Source organism: Mus caroli, chromosome 5 (genome assembly GCF_900094665.2).
Source record: "Mus caroli chromosome 5, CAROLI_EIJ_v1.1, whole genome shotgun sequence".
NCBI classification, from domain to species: domain Eukaryota; kingdom Metazoa; phylum Chordata; class Mammalia; order Rodentia; family Muridae; genus Mus; species Mus caroli.
The window spans coordinates 107701297-107724395 of NC_034574.1; the positions used below are offsets into that span (position 1 = coordinate 107701297).

At 48.4% G+C, this 23099-nt stretch overlaps 1 protein-coding gene across 11 annotated transcripts in view; it reads right to left on the reverse strand.

The window, feature by feature from the left end:
* The window catches only part of Git2 (GIT ArfGAP 2), a 45492-nt gene that overhangs the window by 12072 nt on the left and 10321 nt on the right, over positions 1–23099 (reverse strand). For 2 of the 11 annotated variants that reach the window (XM_029477205.1, XM_029477202.1), the window contains exons 7-15: positions 21837–21931; positions 14280–14325; positions 14149–14154; positions 13174–13225; positions 10423–10495; positions 10081–10178; positions 9008–9119; positions 5989–6131; positions 4288–4437 (exon numbers count right to left, since the gene is read on the reverse strand). In XM_029477205.1, the coding sequence (XP_029333065.1) occupies positions 4288–4437; positions 5989–6131; positions 9008–9119; positions 10081–10178; positions 10423–10495; positions 13174–13225; positions 14149–14154; positions 14280–14325; positions 21837–21931 (775 nt within the window). The remainder of the gene's footprint in view (positions 1–4287; positions 4438–5988; positions 6132–9007; positions 9120–10080; positions 10179–10422; positions 10496–13173; positions 13226–14148; positions 14155–14279; positions 14326–21836; positions 21932–23099) is intronic. The other 9 variants (XM_021163985.2, XM_021163982.2, XM_029477204.1 and 6 more) reach the window with 7 other exon arrangements.

A 23099-nucleotide genomic window follows, 5' to 3' on the forward strand; every position in this document is an offset into this window, starting at 1 on the left:
AGCCATGGCAACTCCTCCTCCTTCCGGGATAACCTACAGGCTCATGAGAAACTCAAGTCTACCCGCCTAGAGAGTTGTCACGGTGGGGCCAGAAAACATGTGCAGACCAGCAATACTCTGGGTCATTCTAAGGCCGTCTCGAGAAAGAGATTCAGAACATTGACTTTGACTCTTCACACGGCCCTGAGCCATCTGCAAATGGGGAAGTGACAGGAGATGCCATGGAAGCAGCCCAAAGTGCAAAGCAAGCAAAGGTGAGGTCCACCAGGGGAAATCCCAGCACCAATGCTTTCCAAAACGCCAACAAGAAAAATTAGGATAAAAATGTCTTTAGTATGTAGCATTTTTGATATTCTAAACAATTCAAGCACATCTTTAAAAAAATATAAGGGACCCAAACCATGGTAAGTCTGCTAATTTAACGTATCACAAGAAACCGGCAACCTCTTGGACTAGATCAGTGTCCTCACGAGAAGGGCACTCCCTGAGGCCCACTGGCTTCCCTTGGTGGTCAGTCTTTTTCTGCATGGCTGTTACCTGACCTCTCTCTCCTTGACCCATCAGTGATGTTGGCCTTGAGTGGGCCGGGCTGCCTGGTGCCAGCTCACTTTGGTTAGACACTGACACCCAGAGACCCTGAGTATTCTTTGCAATTTTCACACGTGAGCTGCTTCATGAGATCAGAGATCAGCAAGGAATTGTGAGGCTGGCAACTTAAATACAAGTGACCGTGTCTGTGCTGCCTCAGCCCCGCACCTGTGTGGCATAAGCTGGGGATGGTATGGGTCCAACTGCCTTCTCTGAGAGAATGTACGCTTTGACCACGCTGTCCTCCAGCGCCAAGGTTTAAGTCCGTAAGCAACCATGTCTGCACCAGGGGGTCCTCACTGTCCAATAGCAAGGTCATGCAGTATTGGGAGTTAACTTTCAAGTTTTATTTAGAAAGCACCAATCTGTGGGAGTCCATCACTAGCGGCTGACCCTCTTCATTGATCTGCATAGTTTCTAAGCAACTGTTAACCGTGAAAGATGAGATAGAAATCACACTACTTGGCCAACTCTACTACAAACTTTAAAATAAAACAGTACAGCCTGGCTATGTGAACAAGCCCCATGCTCTATCTGTAGTGCCTACCTCTACACAAGCATGGCTTCCCCGCCTATATTTATAACCTCCTCTGCAAAGAGGGGGAGCCTCTAGAAATTCTTGCATTCCAGGACAGACAAGTGTGAGTGGGCTGTCGGGATATGAATGGAAACTGGGTGGGGTCCAGACAGAGGGAATAATACAAGGGACTATATCCCTAGATGCAGGGCTCATGTGTCTGCCTGAGCTAAAAGCTCTCTGTGCTATTCTGAGCAGGCTGTGAAAGTATAAACGCCCTGAACACTGCTGCTACCTCTGAAACACCCAGTCTGGACTCTGGCCAGCTGCCTTCTGAGATGAGCACAGACCCTGGTTTCAGTCACCTCAGCCCCTCCCCTACACAGGGAATTTAACCCAGGGCCTGAAGCACAGAGGCACATGGTCTACCAGGGCCTCCCCCTGGTACATCATGCCCAGGAGCTGAGACAGAGTCCAAGTTACTCAGGCGGGCCTCGAACTAGTTCTTACCCCAAGAAGGAACTTACGATTCTTGTATCTCAGCCTCCAAAGTAGCTGGGATTACAGGGCTGTGTCCAATTAAAAAATTCATTACTCTGCATTTATGAAAATGTCCTAAGACAGATTTTAATAATGTTTATAAGATCCAGGCTGGGGCTGGTGAGATGGCTCAGTGGGTAAGAGCACCCGACTACTCTTCTGAAGGTCTGGAGTTCAAATCCCAGCAATCACATGGTGGCTCACAACCATCCGTAGCAAGATCTGACTCCTTCTTCTGGAGTGTCTGAAGACAGCTACAGTGTACTTACATATAATAAATAAATAGATAAATCTTAAAAAAAAAAAAAAATCCAGGCTGTACTCTGGAAAAAGTATGGCAGGAAATAAAAAGTTACAGATAATTCACTAGTTTAGAAATCATAGGCATCGGTATGATAATAATGGACAATGGCTCTGCTCGTCAACACTTGGCTTGTCTGAGTGTATGTGCATGTGTGTCAGGGTGAGTGCACAGCACGGTACACATGTGGAGGTCAGGGAGTCTAGGGACTTGAACTCAGGCCATCAGGCTGGGTACTCGTCTCTTACCCACTAAGTCTCTCCCCAATTCTTGCTCTAGAGAAACTATAGACACTTGCTTTCAAGAGATTCGAGCTGTCTCTAGCAATTACAATAAAAATGAAGTCTGACTGTGTCTGCGTGTGCTTGGTGGCTGCGTGTGGTGTCAGACGACAACTCTGGGGCTTCTTCTCCCGCTTTCTGTCGGCTCTGGGAGTTGAACTCAAGCTGTCGGCTTCTGCAGCTGTCAAGTTCCTTTACCTGCTGAGCCATCTCTTCAGCCAACACTGAGTTTTCTTTATTAATCTTTGGCATACACGTGTGTACACATGTGTGATGGGAGGCTCGAGTGGGGCACTGGTATCTCCCAAAACCACTCTGTGAGCCTGAGCACACAGGTTAGCTGGTCTGGCTGGCAGCTTGCTCTGGGGACTCCCTGTCACTGCGCTTGCTGCTCGGCACTGCAGGTGGACCACTGTGCCCAACTGGTCTTTCACATGGGTTCTGGGGGTCTGGACTTCGGTCCTCTTCTTGTCTTTCAATGTTTGACTTGGGCCATCTCCCCAGCACAGGTAACCATTATGAACACTAAAGGAGAACTATGGGTAAAAAGGTGAAGCCCCGCAGACCAACAATCAAAGGCAAGTTTCAGAAAAACAAATCCCCCAAGAAGCTGGTAAGATGGTGACTGCATTAACTACCACATCTGTGTGACCCTGCTCAGAAAAGGCCGAGGAGATGTAAGCTGTCTGCTGCGGCAAAGGCCTCTCAGGCTCTTGGTCACAGCTGTGCACTAGCCTAGACGGGGCTGCGAGGCAGGTCGGGGTGCTAGTCCACGAGGGCTCAGTATCTCAGCCTCCGCACTACAGCACAAGAGCCACTGACTGACTTCACAGGTCTCACAACCTTGCTCCCTAGCCAGTGGGAGTGCCCTTCTTTGGCTTTCCTTGAGAAGATGTACCTTGTGACCGGGCCTTACAATACTCTGAGTCTGAAATCGCGTTCCTCAACAATAGTATAAACCCCAAAGCCAGTCTATTTTTTTCTGCGTGGGGGTGCATAGCGAGCTTTTTCTCACAACAGTCAGCGATGCTTACGCTTACGGTGCCGAGTCTAGGGCACAGCTGGCTTTCCTGTCTGTCGCTCTCCCATCGTTATCCCAAGCATTGCCTTCCCTACTGACCTCTCCTACAGGTGAATTTACTCGTGCAGTTCCCAGTCCCTGAAGCAGGGGTTCTCAACCTTCCTGACGCTGTGACCCCTTAACACAGCTCCTCATGTTTGTTGTGCTGACCCCTAACCACAAAATTATTTTGTTGCTACTTCCTAACTGTAATTCTGCGTTTTCCAATGAACTTAGGCGACCCCTGTGAAAGGATTGCTTGATGTCCCCTAAAGGTTGAGAACGGCTGCCCTGGGGGAATGACTAGGATAGTGCAGCGTACATGGGTTGTCTCTCCTCGTCAGTACAGGCAGACATGTGGCAGTCTTCTGCGTGTCAAGCCCTGCTCCAGGTGGCGACAGCAGGCTGAGATGCTGGCGAGGGTTGCCAGGGTAGCAGTCAGAGTCATTGCCAGCAGAGAAAGCACGGCACATGGTACGTGCTAGGGCTTACGCTGAGAAGCACGTGCTTCTGCCTGCTCTGTCTGCATGGTGAGATTAATCTTAAGAATTAGCAATAGGTGTGGAAAATCACACCCAAGCAGTAGCTTCCAGATTCCCAGAAAGCCCAGGACAGGGCAAAGTAATGCTATCTCACACAAACAGTGGGCTGTTAGGTCTCTCCTAGGGGAGTTTACTCTGAATGCATTTTTAGGTGCAAACCCAAGGCTTTGTGTCCATACATACACTGAATTAGAATCCCAGCCAAGCACAGACCCTGGCCCAGGCTTTGCTCATGCTAGGCAGATGCACCACCCACCACTGGGCTATAGTTTCTGTCCTACGCTGAACACATTTCTCATCAGAGCGCTGCATTTCAAACATACACACACAGCCTGCTTTCAAGAGGACAGCTTGGCCACAGTATGTCTATGTCTGTTACAGTGTTTTCTTCCCTCTGACCATAAGCATGGTGACTGGGATCAACGAGTCAACCATCCTGGCATTTATTAACATGTTACCTTTTTCTGCATAATTCTCAGCTCGTCACTCAAGTTGTTATTCACCTTCATTAGCTGCTGTCTCTTGGCCTCAGAAGCCACTAGGGCGCTTTTGACCTCCATAAATTCCTGCACAGTGACTGGTCCATCTGACAAATCTGAATCTAGGCTCTAAAAATAAACCGGGAAAATGTTCACAATCCGCGATGATGATGTTAAAGACTAACAGCTAAAGAATGTCCATCTCCGCCACGCCCGCTGGACTGCAAAGGTGGACCATATGAAAGGCAGGGGCACTCCAGGACTCATGACACTCTGCAGAGCTTCCTGCAGGAGCAGGCAGAGTGCTGCAAACCTCTGTGGACACTGGCTGCCAAGGCTCTGCGCTGCCCTGCACACACTGTCCTTGCTAACTTAAAGAGCTCACTCTTTATGGATTCACTCGCTCCACATGACCTAGTGAGCATCAGGCAGTCTCCAGTGCGCTGTGACAGAGAGGACAGGCTGCTACACATCCATGGCGCTCACACTCCAGCAGCACAGGAAAGGGAATGGCTAAGGTGTTCCAAGGCAGGACCAGCAGGATGGAGGGACTGAGTGCTGGGGACACAGACAATGGAGTGGGTGGGACGCAGCAGCTGGCTGGGCTGCCTGGGGAGGAGCTGGGGGAGTTGGGAGGCGTGCCTGAGGAGGCCAGGGCTCCTGAGAGTCCAGCAGCAGTGCTCAGTGAGAGGCTGAAAGGGCAGCAGGAGCCCAGCCAATCAATGGATAGTCCGTCCCTGAGGGACTGGTAATGACCCTACCTGTCACTGAGTGGACTGGCACGGGGCAGTCCAGGTAGGGGCGTCCCTTCTGCCAATATCAAACAGCAAATGCTGGACACATCTAAGCTTATCTCCCTGCTTCAAACCTGCAGACCTCGGCAGCCTAGCTTCTTGTTTATTTGTTACTCAGTGTCTGTGGAGTGTCTATCTGAGTCCATCCTGAGGGTTCAGCCTGCAGACCCCTTGGCCCTCTCCCCTGTTCACTCAACAGTGCCCTGTCTCTCTCCCTGGGCCCCACTGGCCTGAGCCCTGAGGCCATGCTGCAATGCCCTTTAGAGCTGAGGTCCTCACTGTGCTGTCCGGAGTCTCTGCAAAGTGTGTGACTCTTCTAGGCTGTTCCAACCCAGGCTTTCTTGTTCTGCCTTCTACGCGGGTGCAGGACAGCACATCTGTGAGGCCTTGTTTCAGAGCTCTGCACTGTCAAGAGCTCCTCCCTTGATGCTCTCTCTTCCAAACTCCTAACCTCCAGCTTGTCTGCTCTTGCGATGCGCACCACCTGTGCAGTGCATAGTCTCCTGTCCCTGCTTCCCCATCAGTGACATCATGAGGGGAGGAGCTAAGCACACTGGGAGGATGACACACAGAGAAGCCTCCAGTCCTGACCTCAGCCTAGAGTCATGGCTGATCCTTCACGTGCTCAGTGACAGGGCCTTATTTTGAGAACATGGCTTGAGTTAGCAGTGAGCCTAACTTGAGCCCTCTCACAGCACCTTCCAAGGCTTAACCCTTCTGCTAGTTTTACTTTTTCTGCCATGTATATGTGTCTTCTGGTGGCACTGGGAACTAAACTCAGGGCCCTGTATAAACTGGCGAGCACTCTGCCATTCAGCGACAGCCCCAGGGCAAGAACACGTTTTAGGAGGAGCACGTCTGTCCTGTGGGAGGTGTGTCCTCTCACCTTCTGCCGGTTTGCCTTGCTTGCCCTGGTCTCCACGTCTGTGTCTTCATCGGAGGCCACGCTGTCATAGTCTGGCTGGTCGTTGTCTTGGCTCTCAGTGCTGTGCTGGGTACTGACTGTTCTCAATATGAGCTCCACATTGTCTGTTCACAGAAGAAGGAAAACTACTTCAGAGTTAAGATATATTTTTCCTTCTAAAAAACTACTAAGGTGACTTTCTGGTTTAGCCATTAAAGGGTGAAGAAAATGACAGAAAGAGCAACGCCCGAAGAGGCTTAAGGGACAGCCACACAGAGCAGTTCCAATGCTTCCCACTCACCACAGAGCTCAGCCACGCCCCTCGGGGTGGCTGTCAGCCTGAGCGGGGAATGCCTAACTCAGACACACCCCTTGGGCTTCCAGACTGAGTGGGGAAGTCTCAGGTTTGCATGCACAGGGCACTGCTTCAGCCATAAGAACATAAGGTGATCCAGGCAGTGGTGGCACATGCCTTCAATCCCAGCACTCAGGAGGCAGAGGCAGGTGGATTTCTGAGTTCAAGGCCAGCCTGGTCTACAGAGTGAGTTCCAGGACGGCCAGAGCTACACAGAGAAATCTTGTCTCAAAAAAACAAACAAGCAAACAAACAAAAAACAAAAAAAAAAAAAAGAGAAAACACCCAGCCTAGAAGTCAGGTGCAAAGACAAGAACAGCAGTGGTCGCTCATCTGCATCCAGGCTGCGAGACAGACAAGGGGACACTGGACCAAGTAGACACATACGTGTACATTATCAGTAGTGTCCATTCCACAGATGGGGAGCAGTGACTTACACACTCTTGCACATTTAGAATAAGTGTTCAGAAATCCCCAAACATTTTTGGTTTATTTGAGGCAACTCAAGTTAAGCTCCAATTTCCAATGATGTTTTATAGATAGCTTCATCTGGACAGTGAATTCTGATTTCTTAAGACATAGTGGTCCTATTTTAACTTTTACAATGAATCTTTAAGATTCATCAGCATGGCTGGGCGGTGGTGGCACACGCCTTTAATCCCAGCACTCGGGAGGCAGAGGTAGGCAGATTTCTGAGTTCGAGGCCAGCCTGATCTACAGAGTGAGTTCCAGGACAGCCAGAGATACACAATGAAACCCTGTCTCGAAAAAAAAAACAAGGGCTGGTGAGATGGCTCAGTGGGTTAGAGCACCCGACTGCTCTTCCGAAGGTCCAGAGTTCAAATCCCAGCAACCACATGATGGCTCACAACCATCCGTAACGAGATCTGGACACTCTTCTGGAGTGTCTGAGGACAGCTACAGTGTACTTACATATAATAAATAAATCTTAAAAAAAAAAAAAAAAAAGAAAAAACCAAAAAACCAAAACAAACCAAAACAAACAAAAAACACCAGCATGCCAATACAGAGATACAATACAAAGACTGAATACAGAGGCTGTAACCACTTGTGAGGAACAGTGGAGATCACCCAGTCTGAGACACGCTGGCCTGTTTCTCTCTAGTTACTGTCCTAAGCATATATGCACACATACAGTCTTGTTCTCAGTGAATACAGTCTAAAAGCTTGTCACTCACTGAGACAAAGGACTCAGTTCCTGAGAGCTGCCAGTCACAGCCTTATCATGAGCCAGTCCACACACACGCTTCTGTTTAAGGACACCCTGTGTGACACATACCATGGATTCATGACCACAGTCTGAGGCCACTCCATTCACACCAGGAAGATGCTCACTGTGCACACACAGCTTCCCATGAGCCTCTCCTTAGCCCTCTTGCATGCAGGCACACTGTTCAACATCTTCCCATTGTGCTCAGAGCCTTTGTTAGAGCAGTGAAATCACCAACAAAAAGTATGAGAACACAGGCAAACATGGCACCCAGCAGTCTACGCGAGGCCAGTGACAGGGTATGAAACTGAAACCTGCAGGAGAGTGCCAGCCTCAGCCTCAGCCAGACATCTAGACAAGCATCAAATCTGATGTCAAGGAGCAACCACATGTGCATATTCATCTGGGGAAGGCACCGTTCCCTGTACAGTTACTTATATTAATACACACACCTGACAAAACAGAGACTATAGCAAACCTTTAAAGACTGTATTGTTTTACTCCACACCATGAAGTATTTCCGGGAGATGTCTGTACATTAATCATGTGACTGTTTCTCTAGAATTTATTATTTAGTTGTTTCTAATGTTTTTGACATTATACACAATATGGAATCTCTCGTTATTTCTCTTTTAGAGTGGGCATATTTTGAGGTTTCAAGTTTATACAAAACCTCTCCAGACTGCAACCTCACCAATTTAATGCCACTTCTGAGAGCATCTTTACTGCTGGCTGGATTGATAGGACCAAATTCCTCAACAGTCAAGAAGAAACATAAATTACTGTTACTTAATAATTCCTGCCTTAGGGGAGTGTGATATTGACAGGAACCTTAATTTTTATGGTACAAACATCTTGTTCAAGTACCTCAAAATAAAAAGGCATAGTTCCTGTATCTATAAAAAAAACAAGAACAAACTTATGGGCTGGCTAGGAGGAAGCGGGCCCTATGTCTGGAGACAGGGCCTGTAAGAGCCATTCTGAAATAGATGCTCAGCGGACATCCCAAGGTTTCTTGCTACAGACATTTAAAATTACAGCAGTAAACAGTAATTGTTCAGAGGCAGGGGTTCTGAGTTAAGTGACAGCTGCCATCAGGAGTCTCCATCTCCTCACTTATGTCCTTGGTAAAATGTTAGAGTTACGCTTTTGGGTTAATTTCAACATGCCAATTTTTGGGGAAAATAAGTGATTATGAAAAAATACATATAAAACAAATGTGAATTATACTTAGTAACTTTGAGGTACTCCTTATTCTTCAGGATTCCAACAGGTACCTCTCTGTCGTAGTCTATTAGTGAGGAGACTCTCAGGATGGCTGTTCTTATGACTGCCCCATCACCTCCAGCTCGGGACTCCACAGTGCATCCCAGAAGGCCCAGGCACTCTCAGCTGGGGCTGGGCTGGACACTTGCCTTTTGACCTGGACAGAGGACTGCCCTGCTGTCTCCTCTTGGCGTCACTAAGGATGTCGATGACCAGCGTAGCAAACTCGTGGGCGTTAAACCGAGCTAATTTCTGTCTGCCCTAAGGGAGAGAAGAGAATGGAAAATATTACCTAGTGTAAGAATGTAAGCGCCAAGGGCGACAACGAGTGCCCAGGACTGCAGCTTACGCAAGGGTCTCCCAGCTCAATCACGGAATCTCAGCCACCATTGCTCTCTAGTCAACACTAATATTTCCTGTGGCAGAGGATTTAACATCTCCATTTCTACAGCAGGGATTACTGTAATGAATTATAAAATGGTTCTGGCTGTATAGCTCACTGCTGGGACACTTGACAAGCAAGGATCAGGCCCTGGCTTCGATCTTCAGAGCTGCCAGAATAGAAAACTTCTAGTCCCAGTGATTTAATTTGCAGTGCGTGAGAAGTGAATCTGGAGGGACATCTCTGACTTTAGAGATGAGGTGGGTCTGCTCTTACAGTCAGCCATTATTCAGCACCAACCCCTCTCCTCCTTCCCTCCCTCCTGTCAGAGGCTGAGGCTCCCTTCAGTGCTCTGTTGTTATAGACAGCAGCACAAGGGTGGAAACCACATGTATGCGCCTGCTTCCATTTTATTGGAAATAGCCTTAACTGAGGACTCCTTTGTACATCTGAGGCTTCAGATCACCTGGAAAACAAATTACCCCACTTCGTTCTCTCCACTTCCCCTCCACCATCTCTGTCATGGTCTTGCTATGTAGTCCAGGCTAGATGCCAGCTTGAGGTCCCCCTGTTCCAGCTTCCTGAGCACCAGGACCCCACCAGAAGCCAACAAGCCACCCACAAGCTTGGCAGTGGCATGGGACCCCCATGCTCCCCGACAACTTGGAGTCTCCTTTACGATCTTTTATCCTTTCTCCTCATGTTTGTGTGTCGTTTGTATTTCTCTTACCAATTCTCACATTGTCTGTTTCCGTGTATGTCCACAAGGACACCAAATATCACGCCATCAGTCACTGCCCAAATAATACTATTAGTAACTTTTCATACAGAGCCACTTGCCTGGTTTCGTGTGGAGGAGTACTCGGGGTTGACTGGAAGGAAAGGGACGACGGTCGTCTCGGTTACCAAGGTACTGTGGTTCTGTGTGGCAAGCCAGACTAGCCGGAAGAAAGGAAAAGCCGGAAAGAGAATCTCAACACACCTGCGGCGGCACGGCTCTGCTGAGAGGCATAGCTCATGCACTGGGCGGGAGACCTGGGGAAGCCCACCTCGGAAGCCAACTCGAGCAAAAGCACGTGTCTGCACATGGGCTATGAGGACAGGGGCATCTAGACAAGAAGAAACCCAGGCCAGCAGCTGGCCACCGCCCACCGGGAGTAGGTAGGCCGCATGCTAAGTCACCTGCATCTGTCTCTCGCCTGTCAACTTCGTCGTACACATCCATGGCAAGTTCTTCAAACAAATGATTACTCAGCTGAAAGTAAACATATCAGGGACACAGGGACAGCAGTTAACACGGGAGCACGCCTGTGCCGGCCTCACCCTTCATCTTGGGGCGGGTGTGGGGGGGTGTTCCTACTCAAAGCCAGCACTAGAACAGCATTTCTCAGGCCCTGCTCTTTGACACACAGGCTACTGCCACAGAGAAGGCAAGAGTAACTTGTTACAAACCCTCTCACACACAAGTCCCCGCCCTGCTCCCTGTGTCAGCCAGCACCCCAGAAGTCTGCTGTCCGGAGAACTTATGTCTGCTCTACAACAGGAAGGGGATGGCGACGGGGCTCAGCATCAGGACTTCTGCCCAGGCTGTGCAAGGCTATGGATTGGATGGCTGTACTGCTGGGGTGGGGAAGGATGCTACTGTGCACTGTGCAACAACATGCGTCTCAGAGAGGCTTCCTATCAAGCAAAGCACAGCGTGATCCCCCCCCCCCCCCCCGCCCATGCCGCTTGCGCTGCAGTTCACAGCGCAGCCCCACAGACCAAACTTCCATACAGCAGCCAGGAACTGGAGGACTATCCAGGTCTCCCCACGGAGGCAGGCTGAAACCCCAGCCTCGGGGTCTGGCTCCTCTGTCATCCTGCAACTCGAGGACTATGGCCTCTTTACTGCTTTGCATCCTGTGCCTTTACTGACTGCCTCGTGCCCCGTGTAAAAAAGCAGAGTATGAAATTCTGCTCCTACAGTTTCGAGAAAGAAAAAAACGATAGCGTGGGAAATAAAGGCTGAGGGGTATGCCAAGTGCTGAGCATGCGCTGGCCGAGAGCGAGGTGACTGAGGATGGTGCCATCTTTCTTTAAGTTCCCTAGTGCCCTCGGATTAACTGATCATTCAAAATAAACCCCACAGAAGGCGCTCGCTGAGGACCCTGCACGGGTTTGGACTGAAAGCTGTTTTGTTGTCACTCATGGCCACATGGCAGAACTGCTCAGGGCCAGTGGCATCTTAGACACAGTGCTAAGGACACCATCCAAAGCCAGCAGCGAGGACAGGACAGAATTCACTACTGTCTTACTTTACAGACAAGGACATCGAGGAACAGACATTTTCATAACTCAAGAATACACTGGGTTTTTGTTGTTGTTGTTGTTATATTTCTGTCAGTTTTTCACTAGGGAGGAAGGAGAGGGTATGAGACAGACTCAGGAAGGGAAGGAGCAAGGAAGAGAAGGATGGAAAAGGGCAGAGCAGGGGATGAGTGCTGCCCTGCGCTGCTAAGAGCAACCACCTATGAGGAGGGCCAGGATGCCCAACAGGGATGCCCACCTATGAGGAGGCCCTGGGATGCCAGCAGGGCAGACAGTGTCCTCTTCCCAGCACTCCTGTTGGAAGGGAGACTGTGCTTTGGGGGCTGCCGTGAGCTGGGCAAGCCTGACACACAGCCTAAGGTCTTAAGGGCATAGGAAACTATACCCAAGGTATGTATTTAATGCCCACCCCATAACCTCAGGCTTCATGTGGTATCCAGCCCAGCCAACAGACAGAGCAAGGAGGAGTCTGATGCCAGGTATACCTGTAGTTTGCTTACAAACTACAGTAAGGACAAGGAAAGCACTCGCTCTTGCGCTGCCTCGAAAGCTTAACATCTTATTTATCTACTAGGTGGCTTCCTTAAGAAAGGCATAATACACTCAAACACACAACTATAGATACAGAACACAGAGACACCAAACAAATTGCATAAAACATTTATTTCACAGTATAATTAAGTACTAGGAAGGATAAATCCACTTTATGTGATAGTGATATCATATGAGGCTCTAAAATCTCTGTGAAAGGGAAGGAGGGAAACCACAGGGCAGGAAACTGGGCTTTGCCCACACATGGAAGCACCAAGTTCTAAGTCTAAGAGGAGCCAGCACCAGACAAGGCAAACACGCAGGCACACGTCCTGGAGCAGGGCTCCAAGGCAGTGACTTTTGCCCTCAGAGAGCTGATTCACAGAGCTGCCCCAACAATGCACGCACACCTAACCAGAGGGGAAGGAAGTTGGTGCCTAAGGGTCTTTAAAGGTCACAGGAAGAAGCAGAGACTCTTGGTTCTGATGCAGGGACCACTGACAACAGGTAAGGAGTGAAATCTCACAAGGTGAGCAGGAAGCACCTGGTGAGGCATCATGGGAAAGACAGACAAAGGGCCTCTTGCCGGAAAGACAGAGTAAAGTGATCTTGTGACCTGCAGGGCTGGGTAAACCCTGAGCACACACAATGGTTCCAGGCCACAAGCTCTCAGCCGCATAAATTTACCAAGCTCTAGGAACGGTGTATGATTGATGGGCAGGAGTCACAGTACTGCAGTGGACGGACATCCAGACTCACTGTCCTACCAGCAGCTACTATTAGTCCTCAGTATCCCGTGTGAGTAACATAACAAATGCCAAGAAGGGGTGCCCCGCACACCCCAGGACCCCAAGACACACCCACAACTTTGGTTCTCTACCATCACAGGCAAGGGCTGCATTTTTAACAGAGAAGATCACGGGTTGTTTGAAGTAGTCAGCGGACTGGATATACTAAAGTGCTTTTGGTCTTGGTTACTGCATTCACACCAGACAGCATGCGTCTAATTTAGCTACTATGATGCAATAGGTAACGGACTGACAATAGGGACCAAGGGTTCCATACTGGGGTTCCTAGGGAAGAGATACTCACAGATTGAAGTTTCTTCTTTGCAGCTTTTGCCAACTCAGACAAATCCAGGCTGCTAAGAAAATGCACAAAACCATTAAGCCAGTGCACAGACACTGCCGTGACCTCACTAGAAGACTAAGACACCCGAGGGATGAGACAGCCCTGTTTATGGAACGATTCTGTAGCGGCAGAGTCACTGAAGACTTAGACACTTTGGTCAGGACTCTTAGAGACCCAATAGTCAGGTAAGAGCAAACTGCCCCACGGCAGGGTGGCAGAAGCTATCACTCGCTCTTCAGTTCTTCTCTAGGCCTCGGGGTGTGGCTCAGTGGGAAAGCCTGTGTCCAACGTGTGAGCCACTGCATTCCACCCATGGCACAAAGGGAAACAAAAGTCAAGACAAAACGGAGAGGAAACAGAAAAGGCAGAAAGACAAGCTCACAGCTACAACAGCAGTGAATCGGGGTGTGTGTGTGTGTGTGTGTGTGTGTGTGACAGTCACTGCACCTTACAGGCTGGGGACATGGCTAAGGACTTTTTATCAGCTCATGAACTAAGGGTGGCTTTTATGTTTTTAAACATTTTGAATAGAGAAGGAAAAAGAACATTCATTTCTCTCTTTCCCTTCTTCCTTTCCTTTCCTTTCCTTTCCTTTCCTTTTTCTTTCTTGCCCCTCTCGCCCTTTTTCTTTCTCATTTCTCAAATGTACAAATTCATCCAGCCTGTAACCCTAAGAGCCCACGGACACGCCAGAGGACATGCTGAGCAGCTGTGACACGCTGATAGCCCACAGATTAGTGTGAAGTGCGCCAGGGCCTGTCAAAGGCAAAGCAGACCGTGTTTCCTGACACAGAAACACCTGTGACTATAACCTATAGACACAAAACAGCAGGACAACTGGACAAACAGTGGAGGCATCCCTGGCTGCGACTCTGCATCAGTGCAACTGTCCTTTGGGCTCTTTCCAGGTTAAGTTTCACACGGTAATTTACTTACAGCCGTCTTATTTTCCAAAGTGAGTAGCCGTAAAAGAGAAAAATGTATGAGCTCTGTTAAACACAACATACAATGCACTTGAATACTGTAGACAAGGCGATAGTGGGTACGTAAACCAAACTGGTCCTTACCTGTCTGCCCTCTGAGGGATTAGAAAGTGCTGTCCGCTTTTATGATCTAAAACAGAAACCAGTTATGCTCACATCAATTTTGAAATCACCATTTTTTTCCAGTTTAAGTTTTCCCATTAGCCATTTTCCATAACCAGGTGCCACGTGGGACAACAGAAAAGTCTTGAGATTGGCTGCGAGTTCCCTGAAACCCGCCCTGCTCCAGACATCACTCAGTAAAAACTGCTGAGGAGCTCAGTGCAGGCTCTGTCACTGTCAGCTCCTGGTGGCAGATGGCAGAGCTGCCCTGAGCCTGGGAAAGGAAGGCAGCCAGGGCTGAGCAGGCCTGCTCTGTGTGCGGCTCTGGAGGGACCCGGCCTGGCCATCTGCTGAGTTCTGTGTCCTTCCCTAGCTTTCAGAACACGGATGTCCATCCCAATGACAAAACCACTCCAAGCACCTTTCGGGTTTCTGTGTGCAATCGGTTTACCCTCTGAGGCAATGCCCGAGAGCAGGAGCGCAGTGTCCGTGTCCGTGTCCGTGTGTGTGTGTCCGTGTGTGTGTGTGTGTGTGTTTGTGAGCGTGCGCATGCATCTTACTTGGTAGGAAGCTGCCATTTCTTCAGCACTTCTGCTGTTCTATATTCTGAACAGCAAGCGGAGTGCAGAGTTCACAGCACAGGGGAAGCTCAGGTAGAGGGACTGAGCTACAAAGGAAGACCCCTTGTCTCCTGACACAAACACTAAAAGCAGCCCTGCCCACCGCTCCCAGTGTTCTGTGCTCAACAGTGTGAGACTCACAGTTGTTCCATGCCTCACCCAAGCTATACTCCTGGTTCTGGGCAGCATTACAGTGTGTGTGCTTTTAATGTGTGTTTCTGAAGGAAGGATATGTGCCCGGGGTGTTATTGTTACTTGCCTGTTTGTCTGTTTTATTGCTATTTATTACCATCTTCAGGTTTTGCTTTTTTTTTTTTTTTTTTTTTTTTGGTCGTCTTGAACTCTAGGGCAGAGGAAATGTACCGGAGCCTGGAGATGGCTCAATAGGCAAACCCTCTGGCTGCTAAAGTCAGCTGTGGTTGCAAACACCTGCATCCCAGCACTCCCTTGGGGAGATGGGAAGTGGAGACAGAAGACTGCCTGTCATGGGTCAGCTAGGCTGGAGTACAGTGCAGAGACAAGATTCAAGCTGAAGAAAATGGAGAGAATTGACTTCAGTAAGCTGCTGCGAGTGTAAACACACGCGCACACGCATGGTACTGCATACCAATAACCCTAGCCCTTAGGTGGATGACCCAAGTTCAAGGTCACCTACAACCACAGCAACTTTAGAGAGCAGCCTAGGTGCAGGAGATCCTGTTTCATTTCTTCTTAAAATTTGTTTATGTATATGCCTGTTTTCCCTGCATGTATGTCCGCATATCACATGTGTGCTTTGTGCCCACAGAGGCCTGAGGGCAAAGGCTCTCTAGGAACTGGAGTTGTAAGCAGTCCTGAGCCAGCACGCGGGTGCTGGGAACAGAATCCAGGTCCTCTCCAAGAGCAGCAAATGCTCTGGACTACCGAGCCAGCTCCTCAGACCCCACACACCATCCTGTTTTAGACAGGTTTCTCTGTGTAGCTCTGGCTGTCCTGGTCCTCCTGGCTCTGCCTCCCAAGTGCTGAGATTAAATACTTCCTCCCCACTTCTCTTTCCATCCTTGTCAGTTCTTTAGAGCAGGAGCTTGGGGTTCTGAAGCTGGGGGTGATGCTGCACACCTCTAATCCAGGACTTGTGGGCAGGGCAAAGAGGGCAGCATGAGTCTGAAGCCAGCAGGGTATAGGCGAGTGAGCTGCTCACAGAAACAGAGAGCACATGAGAGTGAGTGCTTTTGACAATCACACATAATTAATCTAACAACTGAGAACTTTAATCCAAGATCACAGCCCCTCCATAGCTTATAGCTTTAGCGTTTGTAATTATCTTCTTGAAATTATTGTCTGAGTATGCTGCCTTTTAGTTCACTAATGCCCCGAACTACATTAACTGGTTTTCTTCTAAAACTTTTTTAAAAGTTTATGTATATGAGTGTTTTGCCTGCGTACCACGTATGTACCTGGGTGCCCAAGACGGGGCCACATCCCCTGAAACTGGAATTACAGATGGCCGTGAGCCAACTTGTGGGTGCTGGGAACTGAACCTGGGTCCTCTGTGAGAGCAGCAGGTCTCTGACGACCACGCCTTCGCCCAGTCACACTGACTGACTTCGGTTCGTTGTGTCCACTGGTTATGGTGCATCTTTCCATTTTACAGATTGCTGGATTTACTGTTTGCTGAGGATTTTTCTGTGTATGGGGAACCCCCCCCATACCCACCTTTCCTCTTCCCTCTTGCTGGGTTTGGTACCCCACTAATCCACTCACACAAACCCACAAGCACTCTCTGTTCTTATTCTCTCTCCTGAAGAGACTTATTTTGATGTCTTTTGCTTGTATACATCTGTGCACTCTCATGTGCCTGATGCCCCCACAGAGGGCAGAAAAGCAGGCAGACTCCTCTGAAACTGGCTGCCATGTGGGTGCTGGTGCCAAGCCATCTCTCCAGCCCCTCTTCCTATTTTTTTTAATTTATTCATTTTTATTTCATGAGCATTGGTGTTTTGTCTGCATGCATGTCTGTGTGAGGGTGTCTGACTCCCTGGAACTGGAGTTACAGACAGCTGTAATCTGCCATGTGGTTGCTGAGAATTGAACCCAGGTCCTCTGGAAGAGCAGTCAGTGCTCTTAACTGCTGAGCCATCTCTCCAGCCCTTCTTCCTACTTCTTGAACCTGACATTTTCATTAATGGGATGTGTTGAGGTACAAATTGAAATTCTTGAAAAATACAGTTGTACAGGGCTGGGGAGGAAGTGTCTTTTAAGTATGCAAAGGAACATACATATAAAATCATATATGGGGCTGGAGAGATGGCTCAGTGGTTAAGAGCACTGGTTGCTCTTCCAAAGGTCCTGAGTTCAATTTCTAGCAACCAAATGGTGGCTCACAACCATCTGTAATGGGATCTGATGCCCTTTTCTGGCATGTACAGAAAGAGCACTCATACATGAAATAAATACATCTTTTAAACATAATTGTATTATTATCTTCGCATTGTTTCTAGTGAAGATTGATTTGAGAGCTATACTTTTTTCATATCCAAGTATTTAATGCTACAAACTTCTTGTAAAGACTGTGTTAAATAAACTCCATAAAGTTTCCCCCATCCCCTGTTTCTGAGACGGTCTCACTATGTAGCCCTGGTTGGGCTGGCACACACTATGTGCACTAGACTGGCTCTGAATTCACAGGCATCCCAAGTGATGGGATTGATGGTATGTACCACCAGGCCTAGCTAATACTGCAGCTTTTGATACTGTATTTTCATTTAGTTGAAAATACCTTTGATCCAGGCATGGTAATACACACATGTAATTCCAGCACTTGGGAGGCTGAGGAAGGACTGTGGTGAGTCTGAGGCTAGCCTGGGCTACCACATGCTATCCTTTCAAAACAACTATCCAGCCCCAGATACATAATATGTATGACACTAATTTCCCTTGAGATTTTCTTTTGAGACCCATGGATGACTTAAAAATGTGTTGCTAAGCTTCTAGGTGATTGAAAATTTTGATTTTCATAAATTTCTAGCTTAGTTTTATTAGTCAGAGAATAAACTTTGTAGAAGTTTAAATTCTTTGGAGTTGCTAAGGTTTATCATTCAGAACATGACTCACCTTGCTGAAGGTGAACTTACAGAGCCGTGTGTGGAGTCTGCATTAAGTACTGCATTCTCACCTTCCTTTCAGCTCCACAGGCAGGGTTCATGTACTTTGTGCATGTGGATGCATGTGGACGCATGTGCATCAAGGCATGCACATGCAGGGTGGAAGACATCAAGAATCAGTCCTCTCCTTCCACCAGTTGGGACCTGAGGCTGGAACTCAGGGTGGCAGGTGCCTCTGCCTGCCGCCACCTTGGAGGCTCGCCTTTGGGTCTGTGGACACCGGGATATGTGACCTGGAGCGCTGCCATTGCCTATGCAGGCACTTTGTCACTGTCTCTCGACCCTCTCTGTCTTTGCTGAGGTCTGCTCTGACCCAGGCAGGTCATATCTGCTTCATTCAGGGTGGTGCAGCCACAGACACAGCCTGCTGCCATCACAGCCACAGTAGCCTTGATGTCTGCATGGACAACCGTTTTCTATCGTTTGGTGCTGACCTCGTCGTGGTATAGACTTGTGCATACTGTACAGCGCAGCTCTTGCTCTGTAACTCTTTTCTGACACCACTACTTTTAAAAGTCTCTTTAGACCATTAACAGTCACTGCAAACACAGTTTTGGAATTATGTGTTTGGATTTATGACATTTTATTATTTTCTGTTTAAGCGTCAGGTTTTTTCCTTTTTGTTCTGTTTTTGAATATTTTCAATAAAGATCTTTCGATTATTTAAGTACTGCTTCACAATGTGTTTTGTTTCGTTTTTATCTCTAGGTTTTTTGATCGCACATTGTTGTGCGATCTGTCTTTCGGTGGCTATGGGTTACAGGAACTACGCACACCTTGTCTACTTAGAAAGGTCACTGTCCAGCTCCGCCCACTCTTTCCCCTTCCTCTGCACTGCCCTGCACTCTGAGCCTGCTGTGCACCCACACGAGAGCCTCTGCCGTCAGCGGCCACACGCCTGCAACCCGGGCTACTGGGCTTCCATGCACTTCTTGCTGGGCTGCTCTTCCATCCTTCTATGCCGTCCTCAGGCCCACGCTGACCTGAGGAACCTTCTCTACTTCTGCTGCTAGAGCAATGAAGTCTTATAATCCTCATTTAGCAATGTGTTTAATTTGTCTTCATGCTAAAGGCTTTGCTGGATATGGAGCCCTGGGCCAGCAGCTCTTTTCTTTGGCCACCTGAATTATCATTCTTTTAAATTAAATTCCATTTAATTTCCTTTTCCTCTCAGTGACTTCTGAGAAGCACCAGGTGCTTCAGATTCCACATCAGAACGAGGCCCCTTCCTACCCTGTTACTCTTAGTTTCATAAAGCATGCATGCCATTATGTGCACACCTATGCTTTGCCTGCACATACATGAAAGCACCCATTGTGGCCGGTGGCTGCGGGAGGCAGAAGAGGGCTTCGAATCTCCTAAAACTTGAGTTACAGATGGTTGTGAGCCACCGTGTGGGAGAGAAAAACCAACCCTAGATCTTCTACACAGGCATCCAGTGCTCTTAACTGCTGGGCCAGCTCTCCAGTCCCTCTACTCTCTGCCCTTCTGCCTCTGCTTCCAAGTGCTGAGACCTAAAGGTAGGAAACTCACTTCCACTGCTTTAAATAAAATTAATTTTGAGATTATAATTATATCATTTTTCATTTCTTTCTCCCTGAAGCCCTCAGACATCCCTCCTTGCTCTTTCAAATTCATAGCCTCTTTTTATCATTAATTGCTGTTGTACCCAGATATGTATATACCACCACAGCTTTCTGAGACTGGGCCTCTTACCTAGGACTGGTTGACTGGTGAGACTCACTGGCCAGCAAGCCCCAGTGATCCCAGTGTCTCTGCTTTCCCAGTGGTGGAACTTACAGGCATGTGTCCCACCTGGTTTCTTATATGGATGCTGGAACAAGCACAGGTCTTAGGCTTGCAGAGCAAGTCCTTTATCCCTGCAGCGTGCCCGCCCCATTCTTCTAGTGCTTCCCCACAGGCCCAATGCATGCTGCCACTGGCTCTTTCTCTTGTGCTAGGGACTGAGCCTTCCACATGCCAGCTAACCACTCTACCATGAGCTACATCACTTCCTAGTCGCCTATTTTTAATTATGTTTTGAATATTTCTAGCCCTCTATTAAATCTATTAATCTGGAGTTAATATTTTACGTACTATAATTTATTTTATTTTTTGATTTTTCGACATTTTTCTCTATGTAGTTCTGGCTGTCATAAACCAGGTTGGCCTCGAACTCAGGGTCTGCCTCTGCCTCCATAATTAAAGCTATGTATCACCACTGCCCCACTGTAATTTTCACTTCTAACATCCTTACTAGGTTATTCTGTCTTATGTGCCTTTTTTTCCTTTTGAAAGAATGCTCATTGCTCTTCAGCCCACGCTCTTACTAGCTGGTTAAAATGCTTCTGACAATTCCAACAGGACAACTCACGGGAGCTGGCTCTCTATCATGTGCGTCACAGGATCACTCGGGTCACTGGGTGGCCCATTCTCTTTACCTGCTGACCACCATCTGGCCCCAGGCCTAGCGCCTGTTCACCTAGTACCTGCTTTCTCCATGCAGCCCTTGGTTTTCCCAACTCTTTCTCTCCTGAGTCACTATGGACGGAATCTGGGATATTCTAAACATTGTATTGCAAGACTCTGGGCTTCTTCAACATCTATGTCAAGTGTTATTTCTGTTTTTAGCAGGCAACAGGGCAGGCTGGGATTTGCCTACTAAGCAGGCAGCAAGAGAAACACAATCCATATTCTTTCATGCTGGTGCCCAGACATTTATACATCTGTGCTGTACACTGCCATTGCTGTGTTTAGAAAGAGCGGGAAAATAAAATGAAACAACCCAGAGGAACCTTCTTGTCTGTCTGCTTTAGGTCTCATTTCTGAAATCGGAAAGAGAAGGCCTCTTTGTACCTGCAGCTCCGTATCACAGGCCACCACTGCATCCACAGAAGGAAGATGCTACAAGCTTGATAGGACTTTGGGTCTTGTTATTCTTAGTTCAGATTTGCTTTTCAAAGCTAAGCATTTTGTCCATAGTTTTTAGTTCCATTCAGAAGGAGAGATGGGCTAGCGTATGCTTGCTCTACCTTGCCCCCAAATGGCTCCTAATGCTACTGCACAATCAGAGAAAGGAATCTGCACACAGGAATGAGGTGGCTCAGGATTACAAGTACTCATGGCCACTTCTGACGACCTAAGTGTGATTCCCCAGAAACCAAGAGAGAACTCCTGCACGTTGAACTCTGCCCTGTGTGTGATCATACACATATACATGCGTGTGCGTGCACACACATCCCACAGTATGTGCTCCTCCACAGACGTGTTTTTTAAATGGGGTTGGCAATGTCTCTGCATAGGGCTGTAGAGACAATGCTTGAGGCTTTGTGTTTATCTTTATCCCTTATGAGAGGGATAAAGAATAATTTCACTTCGTGAGGCGAAGAGAGAGTGAACTAGGCCGAGCCTGTCCTCAGCACTCTTCTAGTGATGAAGGCTCTAGCTCTGCGCTTCCACTGCATAGTGTGTAGTATGCAGGAGGGTTTCGAGGGGAAAAGGGCAGGGGGAGATGATGTAATCACAGTATCTCAAAAAAAATTGTAAAAAAGTTTAAAACCAGCTGAAGGTACAGAGAAAGCTGCAGGCAAAGCTGAGGTACATCATGAGATGCTACCTAAATGCAACACAAACATAAAAACCCTGACGTTACACTGTCCACCCAAATACAAACCCTATTGACGGTCATCTTCTCTTTCTGTCTTTTCAAGTAACAATGCCGTCCTGACTTGTCCCTCCAGATAAGAGGCGAGCAAGGCTGCTCTCCTCTCACTCACCTGGTTTCCGGCCGCAGAGGTAGAAGGCCAGTCTATCCGTCAGCTCGTACTGTATTTCTACAAGGCGTTCTGCCAACTCATGGTGCCCTCCTTGCCTACCAAGAGAACAAAGCAGCATTGACTCAGCTCACCGCCCACCAGCCGGGTCAGAGCGCACAAAGCATTGGGATACCTGAGCAGCTTACCAAGCATGGCTGGCTGGAATACTGTGCATGGCGGACCATCACCATCACTTTCAGTCCCTCTGGAAGCTGGGGCTCCCACCCAAGGTCCTTTCTTTCTTTATGGCATAGGAGAGTGCATTTTATGCACTTAAGAACTTAGGAGAGGGGCAAAAACTGACTTCATTTAACGAGGTGATGGAAGAGGTTCTACAGCTAGCTGGAGTGTTCCCAGAATACAGACCCTTGGGAATTCTGGGTCAGTCAGGACAGGATGGCCCCAGGCGTCAACACCCTGGAGAAGCCCTTCCTTCACATGATCCTGATGCACTCGGTCAGCTGGCGCCAGATCAGTCCAGAAATCCAAAATCACTGAAGGGCTTCAGGCAGACTGACCCACTGCAGAGCTTGTCCCCGCGGCTACTCCCCTGCGGCTACTCCTGCCTCTGCATCAACAGGAAACAGCACTGCCTTTCTTAACTCTCAGCCAAGCTGCCTGGGTCCTTCAGTGTAGAAGTAAACTGTGACACTGTGACGCGGACACGCTACTCCATGCAAAGTGCACAAGGAAGCAGGGTGACTGATAAAGCGTCTGCTGTGGATTCTGCTTATCTCCAAACATCAATCTAGCTTTAGCCAGGTTCTCTCTCCACACAATTCTTCCTGACCAACGACACACAGACGTCCACCAGACAGCGTCTCAGCCTGCGTCCATGCACCCGGCAGAGCTCTCTCTCAGGGGGTGAAATGAAGCAGCACGGTGGGACCTCAGTGCTGATGAAGCGCTGCTAGTCTCCCGGCCTACACCTCACTGTCTCCTGGCCCATCTCCATGGGGATGAACACTCCACCTTCCCTCTCTGGAGGATACTTTAGCTCCTCCTTCACGGGTCCATATTCAACCAGCTCTTTAAAGACCATCTGAAGTAATGGATTCATTGGGGCCACCACAAGGAAACCACCTGACACATGTTCATTTTCTGCACGTGTGTGTGTGTGTGTACACGTCTATGGAGACTCAAGGCTTACGTCAGCAATCTCTCTCTACCCATCACTGAGGCAGGGTCTTGATGGAACTAGAATCTGATGGTACAGCAGTCTTA